Source organism: Microcebus murinus, chromosome 21 (genome assembly GCF_040939455.1).
Source record: "Microcebus murinus isolate Inina chromosome 21, M.murinus_Inina_mat1.0, whole genome shotgun sequence".
NCBI lineage: Eukaryota > Metazoa > Chordata > Mammalia > Primates > Cheirogaleidae > Microcebus > Microcebus murinus.
In genome coordinates, this window is record NC_134124.1 from 19,190,155 (window position 1) to 19,210,920 (window position 20,766).

Here is a 20,766-nt window from a genome sequence, read left to right on the forward strand (position 1 = left end):
TTATTGACTCGTAGAATAAGCAATCCCTTGTGCAATCATGTTTTTCCTATTAATTAGCTTAAGACATTTTTTCCTCTGTAGATAGCTCAAAGGAAGGCATTACAAATTAACTCCTTATGGAGTTTCGTAGTCACTCAATAGATATTGAGACTGTAGAGTTATTAGGTTTTAGAGAATTAGGAAGAAATCTAAAATCCGTTCATGATTTAACAATTTAACATCATGGTAACAGTGAAAAAGAGGAGGGCAAGGAGTGATATTAACAGGAAAAGTAGAAGAGTTTAGAGCAATGAAAAGTGATCACAGGAAGTGGCAGCCAGGCAGGCTTCTTGGAGGAGGTGGCACTTGGAGCTGGACTTTTAATCACTAAGTCTGGGGTACATGCCCCAGCTCCCGACGTTCTGCCCAATCTAGTCCTTCCCTGACTCTCCACACTCATCCTGTGCGGCCAACCATCCGGAACGCATGAAGCCTTCTCCAGCCTCAGAACCTCTGCCCTTCCCGTTTGCTCTGTCTAGAATGTGTTCCTCCAGACTTTTCACGCATCTAGATTGTTCTTAGCCTTCAGCTCTCACCTTAATGTCATCCCTGCAGAGAGACTCTTGCTCCCTTCTCTGTCTATACTGGTCTATATTCCTTCTTGGCTCTATGCCACCCACCACGTGGGTGATTTAAAAAGTAACAGTACTTAATGGTTGACATGAGGAAGCACTGGTATTATCTCCACTTTACAGATGAGAGAGAGGAAACTCAGAGAAGCTAGGTCACTTTCCCAAGGTTACACAGCCAGTGATAAGGGAAGCTGGGATTTGAACCCAGGTTTGATGATCCCACAGTTTTAACTACTGTGTTTTGGGTTTTCCATGTATTATAAAAATGACAGGTATTTCCTTCGGGAATCAAGAAATAGAAGTAAGAAAATGGGGGGCAAATTAAGCCCATAATGCAGGCACCTACATGGCAAATTAAGCCCATAATGCAGGCACCTACATGACTCTCAGAGCACCTTAGTGTACATACTTCCAGACGCTTCTCTCTGCCAAGTGTTGGTTTGTTTTTAAGAGACAGATTCTCACTTTTGTTATCCAGGCTGGAGTGCAGTGGTGTCATCATAGCTCACAGCAACCTCAAACTCCTGCATTCAAGCGATCCTCCTGCCTCAGCCTCCCGCATAGCTGGGACTACAGGTGTGCACCACTACCGCCCAGCCAAGGCTGAGTTTTTAAATGGGGCCGTATAACATAGTATACTCTGTTTTACCAACCTGCTTTTTTCACTTAACATCATATGGTAAACTTGTTTCCATATCTTCTTTCATTTCTGAATAGTAGTGAACAGGGACAATCCTGACTCTATCAGGTATCTACTCTGGTCCCTCGAAGCACATTACAGCTCATCCTCACAACAGCCCTTCTAGGTTGTTCCTGTTCTTATTCCCATTTCCTAGATTGATGAAACTGAGGCTTAGGGTTGTGAAATGACTCACCTAAAATCATAGTTCATAACTGGCAGAGACAAGAGTAGGAGGTCTGTACGGCTCTGGAACTCCCACTTAACAATTCTTTTCATGGCCTCAAAAACAGCCGAGTGCCCCTTTGAAGAAATAATTGCGGGGGGGGGGGGTTCTAAGGGTGAGGAGAGGAAGGGAGACTGTTTCCTGCCTCTGAGGGTTGTTCTGCTCGCTCAGCCGGGGATATGTGGGAGGGAGGGGCTGAGTGTGCCGGAAACTGAGCAGGGTGAAAAAAATAAATACCTGGCAAATGGAGGCTTTTCAATGGATTATTTTAAGTGGAATAGTTCCTTTCACTATGCGACTTGTGCTGGTGCTAACCAAATGTTCACTAAAGCAGGAGGACGCATTGTTATTGTATTTCCCATTTGCTTATGGAGTGGGGTCCGTTCTTAAAAATCCCAGAACATCCCACATTTAAATATGTTCCCAACGCGGAGGACTTAAAATGCCAGACATGTTGGGCCACAGATGACAACCCACAGGCCCACATCTGGCCCACTGAGGCAGGGACCCAGGCCCCTGGAGCCTTTCTCCCCTCTGCAAAGGCACCGGTGGCTCAGCAGATAGTAAGAGCCCCCGGGGGTGGGGCTCTTACTATCTTACCCCCACCCCCGGGGGCTCTTACTGGACGCAGAGGAAGCATATGTTTGGGCATTACGGGCCGTCCGGCAGGCAGCTATAAAAAGCAAGTGGCTTCTTCTAAGAACTTAAACCCAAAAATATACATGGAGGAAGTCACATTTTTAACACCAGTGTGGTGCTAAATATTCTTTTGTGTCTAGGAACTGTGGGTAAGTGGTGCTTGGGACCTGAGAAGATACACCTTGAGAGACGAGGGTGGTGGCCCTGGTCAGAGCGGGACCGACGAAGAGGACAGTTGAAATCACATTGGAATCAAATGGGTCTGGGTTCACATTTAAGCCCCATAACTTGTTTTTATGACCTTATTAAATTATGTCATCATTCTGAACCTCAGTTTCGTCATTTCTCAAAAGAGTATTACTCTCCTCGGGGCTGCCTGACCTGGAGACAGTGATAAGAATTAGAAAAATGGATGTCAAGTATCTCTTGTAGTATCTAGCTCAGAGCAGGTACTCAGAAAACGGTGGCTGCTGGTGTAGTTAGTATGTTTTTGGGGCAAAGGGAAACTCTTGCTTGTTCACATTCATGTCCTACCTCCACATCATAGTACAGGCTGTTCCTGCTCCTGGAAATGACTGTCTTTCTATTTCAGAATGCTCAAAACCAGCCTGCCCTGCATAGCCCAGTTAAATGACACCTCTTCCTTGAAGCCTTTCTAGATTTTTCCCAGCAAGGAAAGAGGTGGCCTTTTCCCACCTCTGCTTCTTCTTAGCACTTAAACAGTGACTACCTGTGCTTTTCACCCAGCACAGCTATCATATTTACTTCCGTGTAAATCACATTTCTTCTATTAAATAAATTTCCTTAAGAAGAAACCTCTTAGGTATTTCCCATCTTGCTTGGTGTGTAGACAGATCTCAGCAAACATCTGTGCAATCACTCATCTACTCCGTATATGTCAATTGAGCACCTCTCAACTGTGCCACAAGCCATACTAGGTGCTGAAGGTATAGCAGTGAATGACACTGAGTTATTGTCCTGCCCTCACTGATCTCACACATTAGTGGAGGGGAACAGATAATAAATGAATGAACAAGTCAATTAGTAAATATATAATTATATAAAGATCACTTAGACTTTGATGAGTGCTTTGAAAAAAAGGAAACAAGGTAAGATGAGAGAGGGTGAGGTAACAATACTTAGAGTAGCATATTTCAGGAGGTGACATTTGAATCAGAACCTGAAGGGTAGGATGGAGGCAGGTTTGGGCCAATTTCAGGGAAGTGAGTTCCAGGCAGTGGGAACAACAATTGCAAAGGTCCTGAGGCCAGATAGACTTTGCTGTATTTTAAGAACTGCAAGAAGGCCAAAGAAGCTGGAGCATAGCAAAGGAGGTAAAGATGGCACAAGAGGCAGTTAGAGGCAGGCCAGCCCCGTTAGTGTCTTGTAAGCCTTGGTAGAACATTTGGATTTTGTTGCCTAAATGTGACAGATTTTAAGTGGGGTGGGAACAACAGTATCCTATTTACAACTTTAAAAGATCCCTTTGGCTATTGTGTGAATATGAATCGTACAAAGGCAAGAGAAGAAGCCAGGAAATATGATACTACAATCTAGGAGCTAGAATGAAGACGGGGGAATGGTTGGACTGGATGAGCTGAATGTGGGGAAAGGGACAATCCAGAAATGACTCCCCCATGTTTGGTTTGAACAGTAGGGTGGAGAGTGGGGCCATTTTCTAAGATGAGGAAGATAGAGAAGAATATGTTCAGCTGCATTTATTTGAGGTTCTTTGGTGAGGGTTCATTGGTAATTTTGTTTTGGATATTTTGGGTTTGAGGTATCCAGTAGGCAATTACATTATGTATGCATTTAGAAAAGAGAATAGGAGGTAAAGACTTAAATTTGGGAGTTATCAACATCTATGTATATGGGTCATGGGACTGGAAGAGATCATCTGAACAAGACTGCAGACCCGAGGGAAGCGGGCTGAGGCTTGAGCTCTGAGCACAGCAATAGCTCAAGAGTAAGCAGAAGGAAGAAACCAGCAAAGGAGACCAAGATGGGCCAACCTGTGAAACTGGATGGGACCCAAGAGAGTAAGGGGCCTAGAAGCTAAGAGAAGTGTTTCCAGAACAAATCATCATCATCATCATCATCATCATCGTCACAGGTGACATCCCGAGCTCTGCTGTGTCTGTGCTGAGATATGACTTGTTGAATTTACAAGTCATGAGATGGGATCATTATCCCCCTTTTTCAGGTATGAAAACTGAGGCTTAGAGAGTGAATCAAAGAATTAATAAATAAATGAATCTACATCCCTTTTTTTTTTTTTTTTTTTTTTTGCAAATTGCTCACATTACACTCCCATAGCCTACCTATGTAGGAAAAAAGACCATTCCTCTGGAAACACTGCTCTGCAAGTGCTAGAGCAGTGCACCAGTTTACAGAGTGCTGGGCTTTCCTCAGAGCTCCCCACCCCTGAGACCCACCACCAGGGTCAGTGCTGGGACACAGTGACCAGCCGCCGGGGCCATTAAAACCAATCTCTCCAGCTCTGCCAGGGAAGTGCCGAGTGATTTGCAGCTGGTGACAAATGCGATGATTTGCCGCCCAGACTCAGCATCTTGGATGAAGTGGTCTCATCAGGAAAATTGTTGCATTTGGCCAGAGCTAATTACCCTGGTCTAGGAACCTCGCTGCCCGCTACCAAGTGAGCCTCTCCTGAACACAGCTCAGCTCCGTAATTAGTCAAGATGGACTTTTTTCTCCCAGTAATTTCAAGGCGGCCCTGTCTGAGCCTGTGCCTTCATGCCTGTTTCTATTACTTTTTAAAAATAGCCATTTGAAGCAGAGGAACAAGGGAAATAGGTTGTGCTCAGTGACCTCTTGAGCTCAGTTGAATGAAGGCACACAGGAGGGGTCCCTTCTATCCCCTTCCTCTTGGGGATGACAGGACATGCTTTTGAAATAAAGAAGGATGTCCATATCCAACTCCTTGTCAGTGATGTCCTAGAGAGGAGGTTGCAGGGATCAGAAGTCGGCTGCTGTCTAATAACTTTCCACTCCCTTCGCTGGCCCAAGTGTCTGCTTTCCTGAAGCCTCAGAGGCTTGTCCCATGCCCCGCTCAGCAGGCTCCTCGTGCTGTCCACATGCCTCCATCCCAAAGCGCCGACTCCGCACCAGGCGCTGTGCTGCCTGCTTCATGTGAATTTCTCCCTTTTAATTTTAAAGAACACCGTTAAGATGCGTAAGTACAACTGTACTCCATTGCGTAAAGAAGTAAGCACAGGGAGATTTAGTGACTTGCCCAAAGTCACACAACCAGTGAGAAACAAGGCAGGACTCCCTCCTGCTTTGTCTGAGCCCTGAGCCTGTGCTCTTGATAGAGACTGACAGCACCTTCTGTTTTCTCCCCAAGGATCACAGGAAAGCAATTGTCAAGTGAATCATTGCAATATGTTATCTGGATGTTCGTGCGGAAGAGCTAATAACCGGATAGATGATTAAAAAATGTCTTGACTACTGTTGCATATTAACTTGGATCAAAGGTCTCTGATACAGTAGGGATTGAGGGCAGGAGCCGGCAAACTGTGGCCTGCAGGCCAAATGCAGCCTGCTGCTTGTTTTTGTAATTAAAGTGTTATTGGAGCGCGGCCACACGCGTGTGTTTGCATACTGTCTACGGCTGCGTTCACACCACTGCAGTGGAGATGAGCAGTGCAACAGAAAACGTACGGCGCACAAAGCCTGAAATATTTATTACCTGGACTTTTACAGAAAAAAAGTCTGCTGACCTCAGGTCTAGATCAACAGATCCAAAGCTGTGAGACTAGAAACACGCATATGAAGGCCTGCCTGCAGTCGATCCTAATCAATGACCCGGACAAGAAATGCCTGTCATAAACCAGAGATGGTCTGACCAGATCCTTACTATCTTCCATTGGCACCAACTAATGCACTTAACGGTACATTTACTGTTTTGTTAATGAAAGGAAAAGGACCATTTGCAAGAAGAGACAGCTGGCTGCCAGCGTCTGACCCCTAAACCGTGTCAGAATTCATTCACCTAGCAGGCACAGACAGGCGCCTTTCCTCTCCCACAGCCCCCCACGTCCTATCACCTGGATCTCTGCCTCTCTTCGGTTAGCCTGCCTCTTCCAACTTCTGTGGGCTCTGCTTTAGTTCAACCCACCGTCATCACTGGTAGTCAGTAAATACCACAAACAATAATCACAGTAGCATCTTCAATAAATACAGCTGCGGTGTACTGTATGAGAAGAATGATAGTGGTATACTGCGAATACAGAAGGGGTGGCTCAGGGCTCTGCTGGGCAGAGTTGGGGAAGTTTACAGAGGAGGTGAGATCTTACCTCCTCCTTTTTACTTCTATCTACTGTGCCTTCTCCCAGCCCTGCATCTATTCTGCTTGCTGATCTCCTACTCATACTTCAAAACCTAGCACAATATCTCCTCCCCTGATAACGTCCCCTGACCTCTTCTAACATCTGGTTAGCAGAGTAATTAGCAAGCCCTTCTGTGTTCTCTTGATGCTGTTTTCTCACTTGTCACATAATTAAGATGGTACAGTAATTATTGCCTATGATATTCACATAAGATGGTGACGATGGCTTAACCAAGTGCTCACTATGTGCCCGATACTGTGCTAATAAGCATTTTGCAGGGGACTAGGGTGTCTGCCCCCAAAGCCTATGTGTTTAATCTGTAAGCCACACTGCCTTCCCATCTTCTTCATCAGACTGTGAGCTCATGGAAGGGAGAGACCAAGGTGTATTCACTTTTATCTCCGCAACAGTGTTTGCCATATAAGAAATGCTTGCAAAATGAATGAATAGTATGATACTCACCATCCTAAAGGTCCTTATCTCCTTCTTCAAACACTTATCTCTGTAATGCTATGAAGAGATTTTATAGATGTAATGAATCTATAAAATCAATAGACTAGTAAGACACAGAGATTATCCAGGTGGGCCTGGCCCAATCAGGTGAACTCTTTAAAAGCAGGGAGTTATCTTCAGCTAGTGGAAATAAGAGAGATTCGAAGCATGAGCAGGATTTGACACGCTATTGCGGGCTTAAGGATGGAGGAAGCCAAGTGGTGAGGAATGCAGGGAGCCTCTAGAAGCTGACAGCCAGCAAGAAAAAAGCAATGACCTTGGTCCTATACCCACAAAGAGATAAATTCTGCAAACAACCAAGGAGCTTGGAAGAAAACCCTGAGTCCCAAATAAGAAGAGCGGCCCCAGCTAATACCTTGGTTTTAGCTTAATTAGACTCTGAGCAGAGAATCTAGCCAGCCTAACACAGACCTCTGACCTACAGAACTGTGGGACAATAAAGGATTGTTGTTATAAGCCACTACATTTGTGGTAATTTGGTATGCAACAACAGAAAACAAATACAGGCAGGTTTCCCATTGTGGGGATATCTTGGTGGTCAGACTGCTGACCAAACTCTCTGCTGAGCTTTAAGGAAGTTAGCATTGGGTGAGAGCCAGCATTAGGGAGGAGTCATGTGATGGGGAAGTCCATGCCCATCCACGGGTGAATCAGAATTTGGTGAGGGAGGTAATGTTCTGCAGTGGCTAGAGTGCTAGACAAGAAATAGAATTATAGTAACATCTGGTTAACAGCTGGTCTCTAGTCCCAGCTCTGCCTTATCTCACTGTGTGCCCCGGGCAAGTCACCATAGGTCTCTGAACCACAGTTCTTCCATCTGTAAGATGGGGATATTCCTACCTCTCCCATCCATCTCATAGGGCTGTAAATGCAGCTGAAGTAAGATAATGGGTCCAACAAGTCATATAAGTTGGGGCCAATTCTGGAGGAACATAAGGGATTCCTCAATCAACCAGAGAGATTCAAAGAATGGTCCAGATCAAAACCTTACTAGGGAGTTTTGGGAAGAGCTATGCCAAGTTATGAGGCTAATAAAATTCAGGTGACTAGGCAGACCTCCAAGGGCTTAGGATCACAGCTGTTCTTTCCCTACTAAGAAAAATATTGCTTTGCCCTATGGCTCCCTGGGAGAATAATCATCATAAAAATCATGCTCTATGTTTTAACAGCACTTTTCAAAGTGCTTTCCCTTGTACCATTTTAATTCCAATAGCTTGTATTAGTTAAAGGAAAAGAATGGGCTATGAGTTTTGACTCACCACAAAGAAGGGTAAGTGTCACCCATTATATAAAGCAGGAAAACTAAGGCTCACCCACGCAGGTGACTTGCCGAGGTGTGGGAATGGTCAGTGAAGGGGCAAAGGCTCTCATTCCCAGGCCTGGCCTCTAATAACTCCAGCTCCTTCAAGTAGTATGGAGCTGAGAAAATGTAGCATTCTTGGATAGAGGGATTATGTCAAACTAAGAAGCTTCTGCATAGCAAAGGAATCAACAGAGTCAAGAAAGAACCCACAGAATGGGAGAAAATATTTGCAAACTATGTATCTGTCAAGGGGTTAATATCCAGAACTCATACAATCCAATAGCAAAAACAAACAAACAAACAAATAATCTGCTTTAAAATGGACGAGAGACCTGCACAGACATTTCTCAATAGAAGACATATAAATGACCAACAGATACATGTAAAAATTCTCAATATCACTAATCCTCAGAAAAACATAAATCAAAATCCCAATGAGATGTCATCTTACCCAAGTCAGAATAGTTGTTATCAAAAAGGCAAAAAAGAAAAAGAAAAAGAACAAATATTGGTGGGAACGTAAATTAGTACAGCCATTATAGACAACATTATTGAGATTTTTCAAAAAATTAAAAATAAAATTGCCATATGATCCAACACTTGGGTTAGTATCCAAAGGAAATGAAATCAGTATGTCAAAGAGATGTCTGCACTGCCATGTTTATTGCAGTGCTATTCACAGTAACCAAAATATGGAATCAACCTAAGTGTCCATCAATAGATGAATGGATAAAATATATATTTTATATATATACAAAACAGAATACTATTCAGCCATGAAAAAATATAAAATCCTGTCATTTGTGACAACATTAAGTGAAATAAGCCAAGCATAGAATGACAAATACTTCAAGATCTCGTTTATATCTGAAATCTAAAAACGGTCTCTCACAGCAGGAGAGAGTATGATAGTGGTTACCAGAGGCTGAGGAAGGAAAGGGGTTAGCTGGCAATGGTGAGAGGTTGGTCAGGGGATAGAAAGTACAATTAGATAAGGGGGACACGTGCTGGTGTTGTATTGCACAGTAGGATGACTACAGTGAACAATACGGTATATTTCAAAACAGCTAGAAGAAAGGATTTTGAATATTCTCACCACAAAGGAATGGATATGCCAATTACCCTTATTTGGTCATTACATGATGTATACATGTATCAGAACATCACACTGTACCACATAAATATGTACAATAATTATGTGTAAAATTAAAAACAGAATTTCTTTTTAAAGTTCAGTTCAGATGCCATGGTGGTGATCCAGAGTTGGGAAAGAAGCTGAAACTTCAAATGGCCTTGACACTTGTATCTGCCACCTTCCAAAATGAACAGAACATGGGACTCACTGAGGACTGGTGTAATTCTGAGTCCAGTTGTGTACTGGTTCTGAGGCACTGGGGGAGTGATTCTGCCTCTATGCATCGATTTTGCTTGACTGCTCAAGGGAAGTCATGCATCCCGGTCTACCCACTCATGATTTCAAATCCCAGAATCTCGGAGATGGGAGGAATGGGAGAGGAAGCAGCTGTTCCCTGGCCCCATGTGACACTTCTTCTGTCTTCCTTAGAGTTCTGTCCCCAGCACTCAGTATCCTAGGGGACCAAAAGTAGCTACCAAGTACATCTCTGTAAATGGAACACCTTCTGAAATGATAAAACCTTCTCACTCCCAGGATAGCTAACTCATTGTTGCACCACCCTACCCATCAAAAATAACTTCCTCACATATAGTTAGTGTTTGTCTTCCTGAAACTTCTGCCAAATGCTCCTAAATCAGGTCACATAGTACAAGCCTCACACCAACCCTTCAGTGCACATGTCTTTTCTTCCGGTTAAATGTCCCCTCTCCCTGCAGCTGTTCTCCATGAGACATAACTTTGCTCCACTCTCCCGGTCTCATTCCTTTGAACAAGATTCCTCTCTCTTATTTTCTTCCTAATGAGAAGCACCTAGGACCATTCTTTCCCACATAGCAAGCAATAACAAGTATTTGTTGGATTTCACCGTCTGCCCAGAGTGAAAAGGAATCTCCAAGAAACAGAGACAAAAGGAAGTACCAAGGAACATGGGAATAACACAGAAAGGGTCAACTGGGGTTTTGAAAACAGTGTGGAACAATAGACTGAGCCAGCAAGTCAGGTACTGCTCCTGAGACACAGTGTGATTTGAGACTCCTGAGTTTCTTTATCTCTAAAACTCATGGGTTGGACTGATGATTTCTCTAGTTGTTAAATATTAGGTTTAGTTGAGCACTGTCACCTATTGAAGGCTCCGAGCTTGAGGCTGTCAGAGCTCATGTTATAAAGGCCTTAAAGACACAGTAGCTACAGGATAGCACTTCCTTGATAAATTGAACAGGATGGGAAGAGAAATGTAATACAAATAACTTTATCACTATCTGATTCAGTATGATTTGATGTCATGTCTGTTCACCACATAAAATCACACCGTGTCACATCCAAATCACCTTGTAGTATCTTGGGGAAGCCCTGGACTTGGAAATATCCTAGCCAAATCAGAGAGATCACAGTGGAACTCTTGGCTGGCCACATTTCACTGTTTGGGGCATAATAGAGAATAGTAATAGAGGAGAATAGTAGGCTGAGAAGTTCCAGGGTAAATTTCTCACCTCATGAAAGATTGTCATATTTGCCTTTTTAATGTTTTCATTTCAGCCAAATTTTCTTTTCTTGGGTGGTGGAGGGGGGAATTTTGCCTGTACCCAACGCTGACATTCCCCACAGTGGCTAGAGTATGATTGTTCTCATTCTAGTTCCAATATTTTCGTCCTTCCATTCCTTCTAGTCCACCCTTTTGGTGGCCTTTGCCAGCCAGGAGGACAATAATGAGAAAGTGGTCTGAAACTTTGCGGGGCCAATCAAATGTGCGCACTGCATGTATGAGATGCATTTGCCTTCATATACGTGTGCACAAACATTTGGTGTATATGTAATTGCATTTGAAAGGGTGTTTGTTCATGTTTGTGATTTTTATGGGCAAGTGTTGACATATCTGTGTCTTTGTTGGCATATGCCTTGATGTATATGCATGTGTGAAAGTGAGTGTGAACATGTGCGTGTGGGCTTTATTGTCCCTGAAGGACAGCAACCCCACAGGTCCTTATCCATGATAAGGAACAAAATCTGACATTCGAATTCTCACATCTCGCTGGCAGAGGAGAAGGGCGCAATTCGGTTTGACAGCTCCGCTGACGGAGCTCAGGCTGGCTCTCAGCCCCCACCCCCACAGCCTTCCGCAGTTCATGTCCATGCTCCTGATGCCTCTTCCCTTTGACTTGCAGGTCCCTGTCCGGTCGCATCGTTGGTGGCGTCTGGTGGTTCTTCACCTTGATCATCATTTCCTCATACACAGCCAACCTGGCCGCCTTCCTGACTGTGGAGAGGATGGTGTCTCCCATCGAGAGTGCAGAGGACCTAGCAAAGCAGACAGAAATTGCCTACGGGACACTGGAAGCAGGATCTACTAAGGAGTTCTTCAGGGTAGGGACATCCCTAGTCCAAAGGCACTTTCACCAAAGGGGACCACCACTGTCATGAAAACGTCCTTCTCATTAAGTAGCCCTGAGATTATTGGCAGCCGGGGCTGCTGCTTAACTGACTGCAAGTCAGGGGAACGCAGGATATTTCTCAGCTTTCCACAATCCCCCGAGAAATCTACATTTCTGCATTTTTGGAAGCTTCAAAGCTCCTGCATTGATTTAGACTCGTTGCATAAACCAGGCTGTGCTGATTCTCTAAGTGCCGCAAAGGATATCACATACGATTTCCTCCCTGCTCCCAGAAAGACCTTGCAGTCTACTTAGCAATTGATTAGGGCCAGCTTACAGACAAGGTCTGGACCTCATGCTCTGTGTGTTCCCTCCTATCTCATAGAAGGAGTTCAATGAATATTTGTTACTTGATAAATAAGAAGATAGTGTATGGAACAAAATAACTGGAAGAGGTGATCTATTAAACATTAATAGTGCCAGGAAGGAGAGAAATGTAAAGTGGAGATGGTGAGATGTCTTTTGGTGGGAGGCAGGGGCCACGGTGGAGGAGCTCAGAGCGTGGGAGCACCACCTGCAGGGTCAGCAGAAGGAGGTCCAGACCCTGGCTCCATCCTTTCCTTGTTCTGTGCACTTGGCCTCTGTGACACCATGTCCATTCATCTATGAAATGGGGACAATAATGTCTATCTCAAAGAGTCTTAATGAGATTATTTTAGATGATAAGTCATCTAAAACAAGAGGGAAAACAAGGACCAAGGAATGGAAACTCCATTTATCAGCTGGGCTTCAAGGAAATGCAAGCACTGGGGAGGTATCTTGAAGAAGGGGTAGGGACTGAAGCCACCCAAGATAGACCTGAAAACATTTCTAGATCTCATAAAACCAGGTCAGATCTGAGTAAGCGAAGTACATTCTAGGCCAAAGGAACAACTTGAGCAAATGCCAGAAGCAGGAAAACCTGTGGTACCCTAGACTTTGAACATGTTCACCCTTGGCATTGAACAAATGCCACATGAAGCTACCATACAGCAATCAAATAAAAATAATAAACAATTGCTACTACTTACTTATACACCAAGTCCTGTGCTAAGCACACTCTACATGAATTATCTTGTTTAATCCTCTCATTAGAGATGAGTTAGGGATTGTCCCCATTTTATAGATGAAGCTCAGAGAGGCAAAAGTAATCACCTAAGGTCACACAGCTAGCAAGTAACAGAAGGAGAACAGAGAGCAAGCCTCTGTATGGCCTCAGGCAAGGGGTAGGGATCCTACCTAGTCTCACCCAGGTTCCCTCTGAAATTTCATGTAGCAAACCCTAGGCCCCAAATAACCTGCTGTGCGATGTGCAGCAGTTCTTGGTCATGGGCTTTGTGTTCTGTGTGACAGGCAGGAAAGGGGCAAAAGTTTTAACCATCATTGATCCCAGCTCCAAGGCTAAAATCATCAATTTCCAACATATCAGAGCAAGAAGGTGCCTTAGTGGTCACCTGGTCACAGCCTGTCATTTCAGAGAAAGGCATTACTTGCCTAAGCTCACCCAGCCAATTAGTAGAAAAGCCACTTTATAATCTCATTACAATGCTCTGACATTTTTTTGCCTGCAACCAAAGTGTGAAGAAGGTGCCCAATATATGTCCATAAAGCTAGTCCTATTCCCCAGTCCCTGTAGTCGGGGAACCACCCAATTCACTTAACAATGCTCTCACCTCCAAACATATACAGCATGTGCCAATCCCCAAAGCACTTTCATGTCTGTGGTCTCATTTATGTTTCACTGGTGACCTAAGGCAGAACAGGTATTATGCTCACTGTCCAATCTGTGCTTAAGAAATTGAGATTCAGGAAATTCATAATGCAAGTGCCAGGGTTGGGGGGGTACCAAATCTGAGTTTTCTCATTCCAACCCAAGTATTCTTGCCACCGAACCATGTTGTCCTAATGCAGTGATGTCACTAACTGATAAACATTTTTTAGAAAATCACTCAGGCTGATAGATGGGGCCGTGGACCAACCTAGTCTGACCCTATCATTTTATGGTTAGGAAGCTGAGGCCCAGAGAAGAAAATGGTCATGCACTAGTGAATGAGAGACACATCTGGGACTTAAGACATCAAAGTTCTTTGTTAATAATTATGCCAATTGACATCTCACAGCCTCTCGTCCACAGCACAAAGTTAGGAATCTGGAACCAAGAGAGTATGTATTCTATCATTCTATGCCCTAACCAGGCCTACTTCATTCATGGAAAAAAAGCTTTTGTCCATGTGCTAAACTCTGATTGGTCAGTAGTTGTCGCCTAGAGTTCTATGTTGAGAGAGTTTCTGAAGTCATATCTGGGCTCCATGTGAAAGAATTTCTTGATTGGTATCAATGCGTGCCATGTGTATAAGAAGGGAAACTGGAACCAAGCAAGCCATGTATCAGGCATTCCCACCCTAAAGTAAAACCTGGAAAAGGGGGCATAATTATTAGCAGTAATTATACCACTTAGAGAATGCATTCCTGGTGCCGTGCACTGGGTTATGCATTTTACCTATGTTCTCTCATAGAACCCATGGCAACGCTGTGCAGTGGATACTATTGTCACCATTGTCAGAAGAGGAGCACTGAGGCTCAGAAAGGTTATGTTACTTGCCCAAGATCACTCAGCTAGTAACACATAAAGCCTAAAATGAGAGAGGCAGCTGGCTGCAGGGGAGAGGCACAAGGTGTGCAATCAGGAGATTAGGGTTTTACTCCTGGCTCTGCCACCAATAAGCTGCATGACATTGGACAGTTCATTGCCACATCGTGGGCCTCAGTTTCTTTACCTATAAAAGGAGAGTGCTGCCAAGATATTTCCCATGAGCCCTTCCATCTCTATGACTCTGGCCTTGAGAATTATCCCACCAGGATTTTGGTGGGTGGGGAGATAAGCTCCCCTACCACCTCCACAGAGCAGAAGGAGGAAACAGTGAGACAAGAATTCTACTCCAGTCTCTGAAAAATCTGGCTGCTAGTCCCCATGGCAGCCCAGAGCTTCTTGGCAGCCCCAACTCAGAGTCACTTAATCCTCCATCGACATTTTAATTAAGATGTGTGAAGGGCTGTGGGAGCTGCAGACGATAGGAGAGATCCAAGAACAAATACCCTGAGTATGCGTCCAATCTTCCCTGCCACTCATGCTACCGTCCCATTCCTGGGGATGAGATTTTCCTGATAGTCGGCTCTGAGCGGCTGTGAGCCGAGCCTTAGCATCTGGGGCTCTGGGGTGAGGCTGAGAGGACATATTAATTTTCTGCATACCATCGCCCAGAGGGCTCTTCAGCTCTGCCTGTCAACAACCCAATTCCCTGCTGTGTCCATCCTGTCAGGTCAAATTGCATCTTGCAATTGCCCTGCTGTGTGTTTTGTTGGTTTTATGCCTGGAAGATTATCTGCAAATCTGGTCACAGCTGAATTTATACATTTCCCTGTTTCCTGTGAGAAAATATTAAATACATTGGAGATGCTATGATTGGTTCTGGGTATTTCCTCCCCTAAACTTGGAATCCTCCCTCCTTTTTCTTCCTTCTTTCTCACATTGGCATTATTGCTTAAATGATATATCTTCATGTAAAGAATCAGAGATTTCAAGCAAGCAAAGGACTTAAAGAGTACCATGTCTAAATTCTGGGTGGGACAGATGGGGAAACTAAGGCCCAAAGAAAAGGGATTCTCCATAGACCAACCATGACTTAGGAGTAGATCTAAGACTGGAACCCAGGGCTTCTCACACCCAGTTTTGTCCTTTCTGAATTGTAAACCATACTGTGTGACAAATGATCTAGTTTATCTAATTATAGACTATTAAAACTCAATTTTTAATATCAACTATTTTCATTGATTTTTCCTTCGAGACCTAGAATCTTCCTGGGCCACAAATATCTTTACAGATGAATTTCCTCAAATGACAATTGTATATAGATATCTTACCAACACTTGATGTGCATTGATTCAAGGAAATAAAACTGATACTTGTGCACAGAGAAAAATGATATATTACATAATAATGATTTTATATTAAATAAACCTGTAATCTATATATCAATCACTATACTATATATATTGTGTGACTCTAGTAATAACTAACTTTAAAAAAGTAGTCCATTGCATGAGTGTTAAATACATGCAATGGACTACTTTTTTTTTTTGGACTACTTTTTTAAAGTTAGTTATTTTAAAATTACTAACATTTACATTAGTAAATGTAAATGTAAAATACATTTTCAAAAGCCAGACTTCAGTATCCCTAAAATACATCTACCCCTTTACAAAAGGATACCCTTTAGAAAGAACATGTTAGATGAGAGGATTGACCATGGTCCTGGATCATGGGCCCTGACAACAAGCCTACTATGTGCAAGGTGCTCAAGTAGACTCTGTGAAGGACCTTCCAAAGGGAAGACCTCCCTGCCCTGCCCTCAGGTAGCTTCCACATACTTGAGACCTACGCACAAGAGATGACTTAAAATTCTAGCAGTTTAGCCTAGCCTTCCAGCCAATGACCCAGACACGTGTCCAGTGAGGGCCACGCTAGCCATACAGATCAGAACACCTGTTATGAGGGAAATTCTGAAAAAGATGTATTCTAGCCCCCCCCCCCAGACCTGCTGAATCGGAATCTCCAGATTTAGAGCCAGGGGGGCCTGCATTTTTACAATCTCTGTACATGATGACAATGCCTTTAGAGTCTAAAATCTATTGTCCTTGGAACTGAGGTGGGCTCCAGATACACAGGATTTATTTCAGTCTATGAAATGAAGACAAGATTGTGGTGGGACAGAACCAGCATATCAAGTGAGCAAAGTCCCAAAGGAAGGCAGGCCCGAGGTGTGTTTAGGAAGAGATGAGGAAGCCAGTTTGACTAGATTTGGAGGCTTCTGAAATGTAAACAGGTGACAATATTTAGTCCCAAGTTATTAGCTTTATCGGACAACAATTTACATTCTGAGGGCAGGTCTTATAATATGCTATGGCTGGAACTTAGCAACCCATGACCCAGAAATTCTTCAGTGTTGTCTTCCAATAATGAAATCAGATTCCACTGATATTCAGCTCTCTACTTCTTGGCAGTATAAATACAGCCTTTGTGAACAATAGACAGGTTCTTTAATGTCTGCAAAAGCCAGGCACGGCCCCAGTTTCTTAACTCTCCTCATGTTTAGGAGGAATATAATTACTCAGAAGTAATTAAAAGATTCTGAGCTACTCTGTTCATTCTATATTTGCAAGATATTTGTACTTTGGAACCTACTGGTACTAATTAGAGCCTCTTATTTTGCAATCACTCATAATTTGTTTCTTCCTGAGCTAATCTCACTCATGAATGTGTGATCAAGCTACACTCAGCTTTTCATTAGTGTGTGCACTGACCCCAATCCCAAGCATGGCCAGCACTTAATTCCAGTTTCCTTTCTGTCCCCACCAGAGGTCTAAAATTGCCGTGTTTGAGAAGATGTGGACATACATGAAGTCAGCGGAGCCATCAGTTTTTGTGCGAACCACAGAGGAGGGGATGATCCGAGTGAGGAAATCCAAGGGCAAATATGCCTACCTTCTGGAGTCTACCATGAATGAGTACATTGAGCAGCGGAAACCCTGTGACACCATGAAGGTGGGAGGTAACTTGGATTCCAAAGGCTATGGCATTGCGACACCCAAGGGGTCCGCCCTGAGGTAAGTAGCCAAGATTTGCTTCCTTGGTACTCCCTCTCCCCTCCCTGTCTCAGGAGTGAAGCTGCCGTGTCTACCACATGGCCCCAATGCCACAGTGCAAGCTGCCAAGTGGGCTCTTCTACAACACCTGAGGGCCTAGAAGATTCCAGCCACCCAAGATCTTCAGCCCTGAGGTTGGAAATTGACTCGGGGGCCTCCGCTTGCTATGACTGTCACTGCCCGTGTGTTCTTCCCCACGCCTCACCTTATCCCTCTAAGTGTGTTAAACCTCGATAAACCTTGTGCTTTTTTCATATGATCTGTAAGACCCCCTTCCTTACCAGACACCCTGCATCCAATGAGGCCATGAACAGGGTCCTCTAGCAACCTGGATTCTTTGACAGAACGTGGTTTATAATAGTTGTCATGAAAGAAACATAAATACGTTGTCCAAATGAAAAATCAAGCAGTTTGCAGCCAGACACTCTGGCCATGGGAATCAAAATAGCATCTTATGAATACCACCAAATTAATGGTAGCACCTGTTCGTACCTAGACACTGATTTCTTTAACAAGATATAGGTGGTTTGGTGAAGAAGCAAAGTGGACTTTACTTTCACGCAGAGAAGCTCTGCTATTCATTCTAAACAAATGAGGAAAGTCCAGTAGACTTGGAATCAGAAGATATAGATTTAATTCTGGGTTTACTATTGACTATCTTATAGAAGGTAAGGCTTATCATTTCTTGAACCTCAGTTTCCTCATCTGTAAAGGGAGGATAATCATCACAGCCCTTTTTAGGTCTGAGGTGATTGTAAGTTCAAATGGGATAACCTATGGTGAAGGTAATTGAAAACGGTATAATATGATGTCACCTATGAGATAGTATGTCAATTATAGAGGGATTAAGTCATTTTAAGGAGTGTTGTATTTCAGAAAGGATATATATACCTATATATAAAGGATATATATATATATACCTATAAAACACCTAGAGATGCTGAAGAAGATACAACAAATAGCCTTGTAAATGCAAGGCAGGAAATCCCTGGGGCCAAAAAAAGAAATCAAAACCAGAATGAAAAGCACAAGCTAATTATTCTGGGATTATCCTAAGCAGGGCAAAGTTACAAATTATGTGACAATTTACATAAGCAAGAATCCAAAGTACAACTAAAGACATAAAAGTAATCAAAAACAGTTTTAAAAGCAAAAGACACTATCATTAAAGATCAGACATATTTGAAAAAGTATGAATTAGCACTTAGAGGAAATAAAAGATATAGTCATTCATATACAATCTCAATGGAAGAGATAAACAGCAAATTAGACAAAGGTGAAAAGAGAATTGGTGCGCTGGGGATGGGCTGTAAATCAGAGAAAAGTGCCCCAGAATATCACACAGAAAGATAAAAAGAAAATATAACAAAGAGTTTAAGAGACAAGAAGAAGAAAAAAAATCAATCTTCTATCAGTTCCAGATGGAGACAAGAGGATAAAGTGGTGGCAATATTTTAAAGAAAATTCCTAGAATTTATGGAAAATATAAATCCTCAGATTTGAAATTTGAGTCCCCAGAAAAATAAACAGATGAAAATCCGCAGCTGATTCCATTGAAACTGCAGAACAATAGCGGCAAAGAGAAGTTCTCAAACACACCAGCATATGAAAAGGTCCAATTTGTGCTGCAGGATGGGTGGGGTGTGGCTGGGAAGACTTGCCCAAGGGTGATTTTTTCATGCTGAGGTCTGACAGATTAATTGGAGTCAACTAGGTGAAATGAGAAGAGTAGTCAAAGTAGAAGGAATAGCATGTGCAAAGACTGTAAGGCAAGAAATTATGGGACAGTTGATTTACTAAAAGAAGCTAAATGTTCCTAGAACACAAGTAAGAAAGAGGAGAAAAAGTAAAGCTGAGGTTGGAGAGTGGGGTAGGGAAAAATTTCATAAAGGAAATTTGTCCATATTTGAAGAGCATTGAAAATACCTTAAAGAGTTTGAAGTAATTGTCTGAAAATTAGGGAAAGAAAGATATCAGGAGGAGTATAGACATAATTGAAAATGACCTAATAAAGTGACATCAAATGGCCTGGTATTTATCAATCATTCATTTTTGCCTGGTAGAACTTAAAAGACTCTTTGTGCAAGCTTGGGTAAAGTTCAAAGGAATCTTGACAATAGTGTTTGGCAAGGAAGAGGTTTTTATCTCAGAAACTTAGAGAACATCACCCCAGAAAGATCCAAAGTAGAGAATGAGTCTTTGTAGGTCCAGGAACATCAATTATGCTTTAGTATTATAATTGACTAAAGTTTTTGTGAGTTAAGGGCATTATTTGATCTAAATACTTAGATGTAAAGTTAAGAAAACAAGGCTCAGATTGGTGACATGATTTATCCAACCAATACAGTACCTCTGCCCCTCTAGGCCACAGGTGCCTGGAACAAGGTGACAACTGAGAAAATACTGGATGTTTGAGTTACATGAACCTAAAACTCAAGTTATCTAGCACTCAAATGACGTCCCACTATAATAAAAGCCATCATCAAGTTAGTGCCTACTAAGTGCCACACACCGTGTGACATGTGTGTTATTTCATATAACCCTTGCAACATTTCTATGAAGTACCATTATCCTATTTTACAGATGAGGAACAAAGGAACAGAGTTAAGTTACTTGATCAAGTTGACACAGTTAATAAGTTAGGAATCAGATTTCAAGCTCAGGCAGTCTGACTTCAGAGCTGCAGTTTACACCAAAGCTGTGCTGGGCTTTGCAACTGACAGTCATTAAAGGCAAGAGACTGGACCTAGGCCAGGTTCTCTCTACCTATTCCCATGAGCCAAATAATAAGCATCAGCTCATGAACCAAAAGCATCCCATTACCACTCTGCAGGCAGAAAGTGATCATGGACACTCACTTTACTGCACCAAGTACCACTCCTTTGAGTAGTAACACTGTTTTCATAGATTTCGTGTGCTCAAAGATTCTTTCTGGAATAAATGCTGAAAATAATTCAACTCTGTAATAGGAGAAGAACCTGATGCTTTTGCTTACATCTCTGTAAAAGACATAACAAGCCCTTTATTGATTTTGTAAAAGAGAGAGTGAGAGAAAGGGAGAGAGAAATGAAAAGGAACATGTTTCAAATACAGATCACTGATGGTGATCTGCAAGTCTGGAATACCGGGCTGATGGTTCTGTGATTCTCACAGCGCTCCTTCCTCTTCGGTGGCAAACTTGATAGTGGCCATGGGGCCAT

The 20,766-nt window shown here is 42.9% G+C and overlaps 1 protein-coding gene across 3 annotated transcripts in view; it reads left to right on the plus strand.

Annotated features, from left to right (window-relative positions):
• GRIA1 (glutamate ionotropic receptor AMPA type subunit 1) overlaps positions 1-20,766 on the plus strand; it is a 287,126-nt gene that overhangs the window by 227,278 nt on the left and 39,082 nt on the right. For all 3 annotated transcript variants that reach the window (XM_012752752.2, XM_012752761.2, XM_075996242.1), the window contains exons 12-13: positions 11,618-11,816; positions 17,280-17,527. In XM_012752752.2, coding sequence (XP_012608206.1) covers positions 11,618-11,816; positions 17,280-17,527 — 447 coding nt within the window. The remainder of the gene's footprint in view (positions 1-11,617; positions 11,817-17,279; positions 17,528-20,766) is intronic.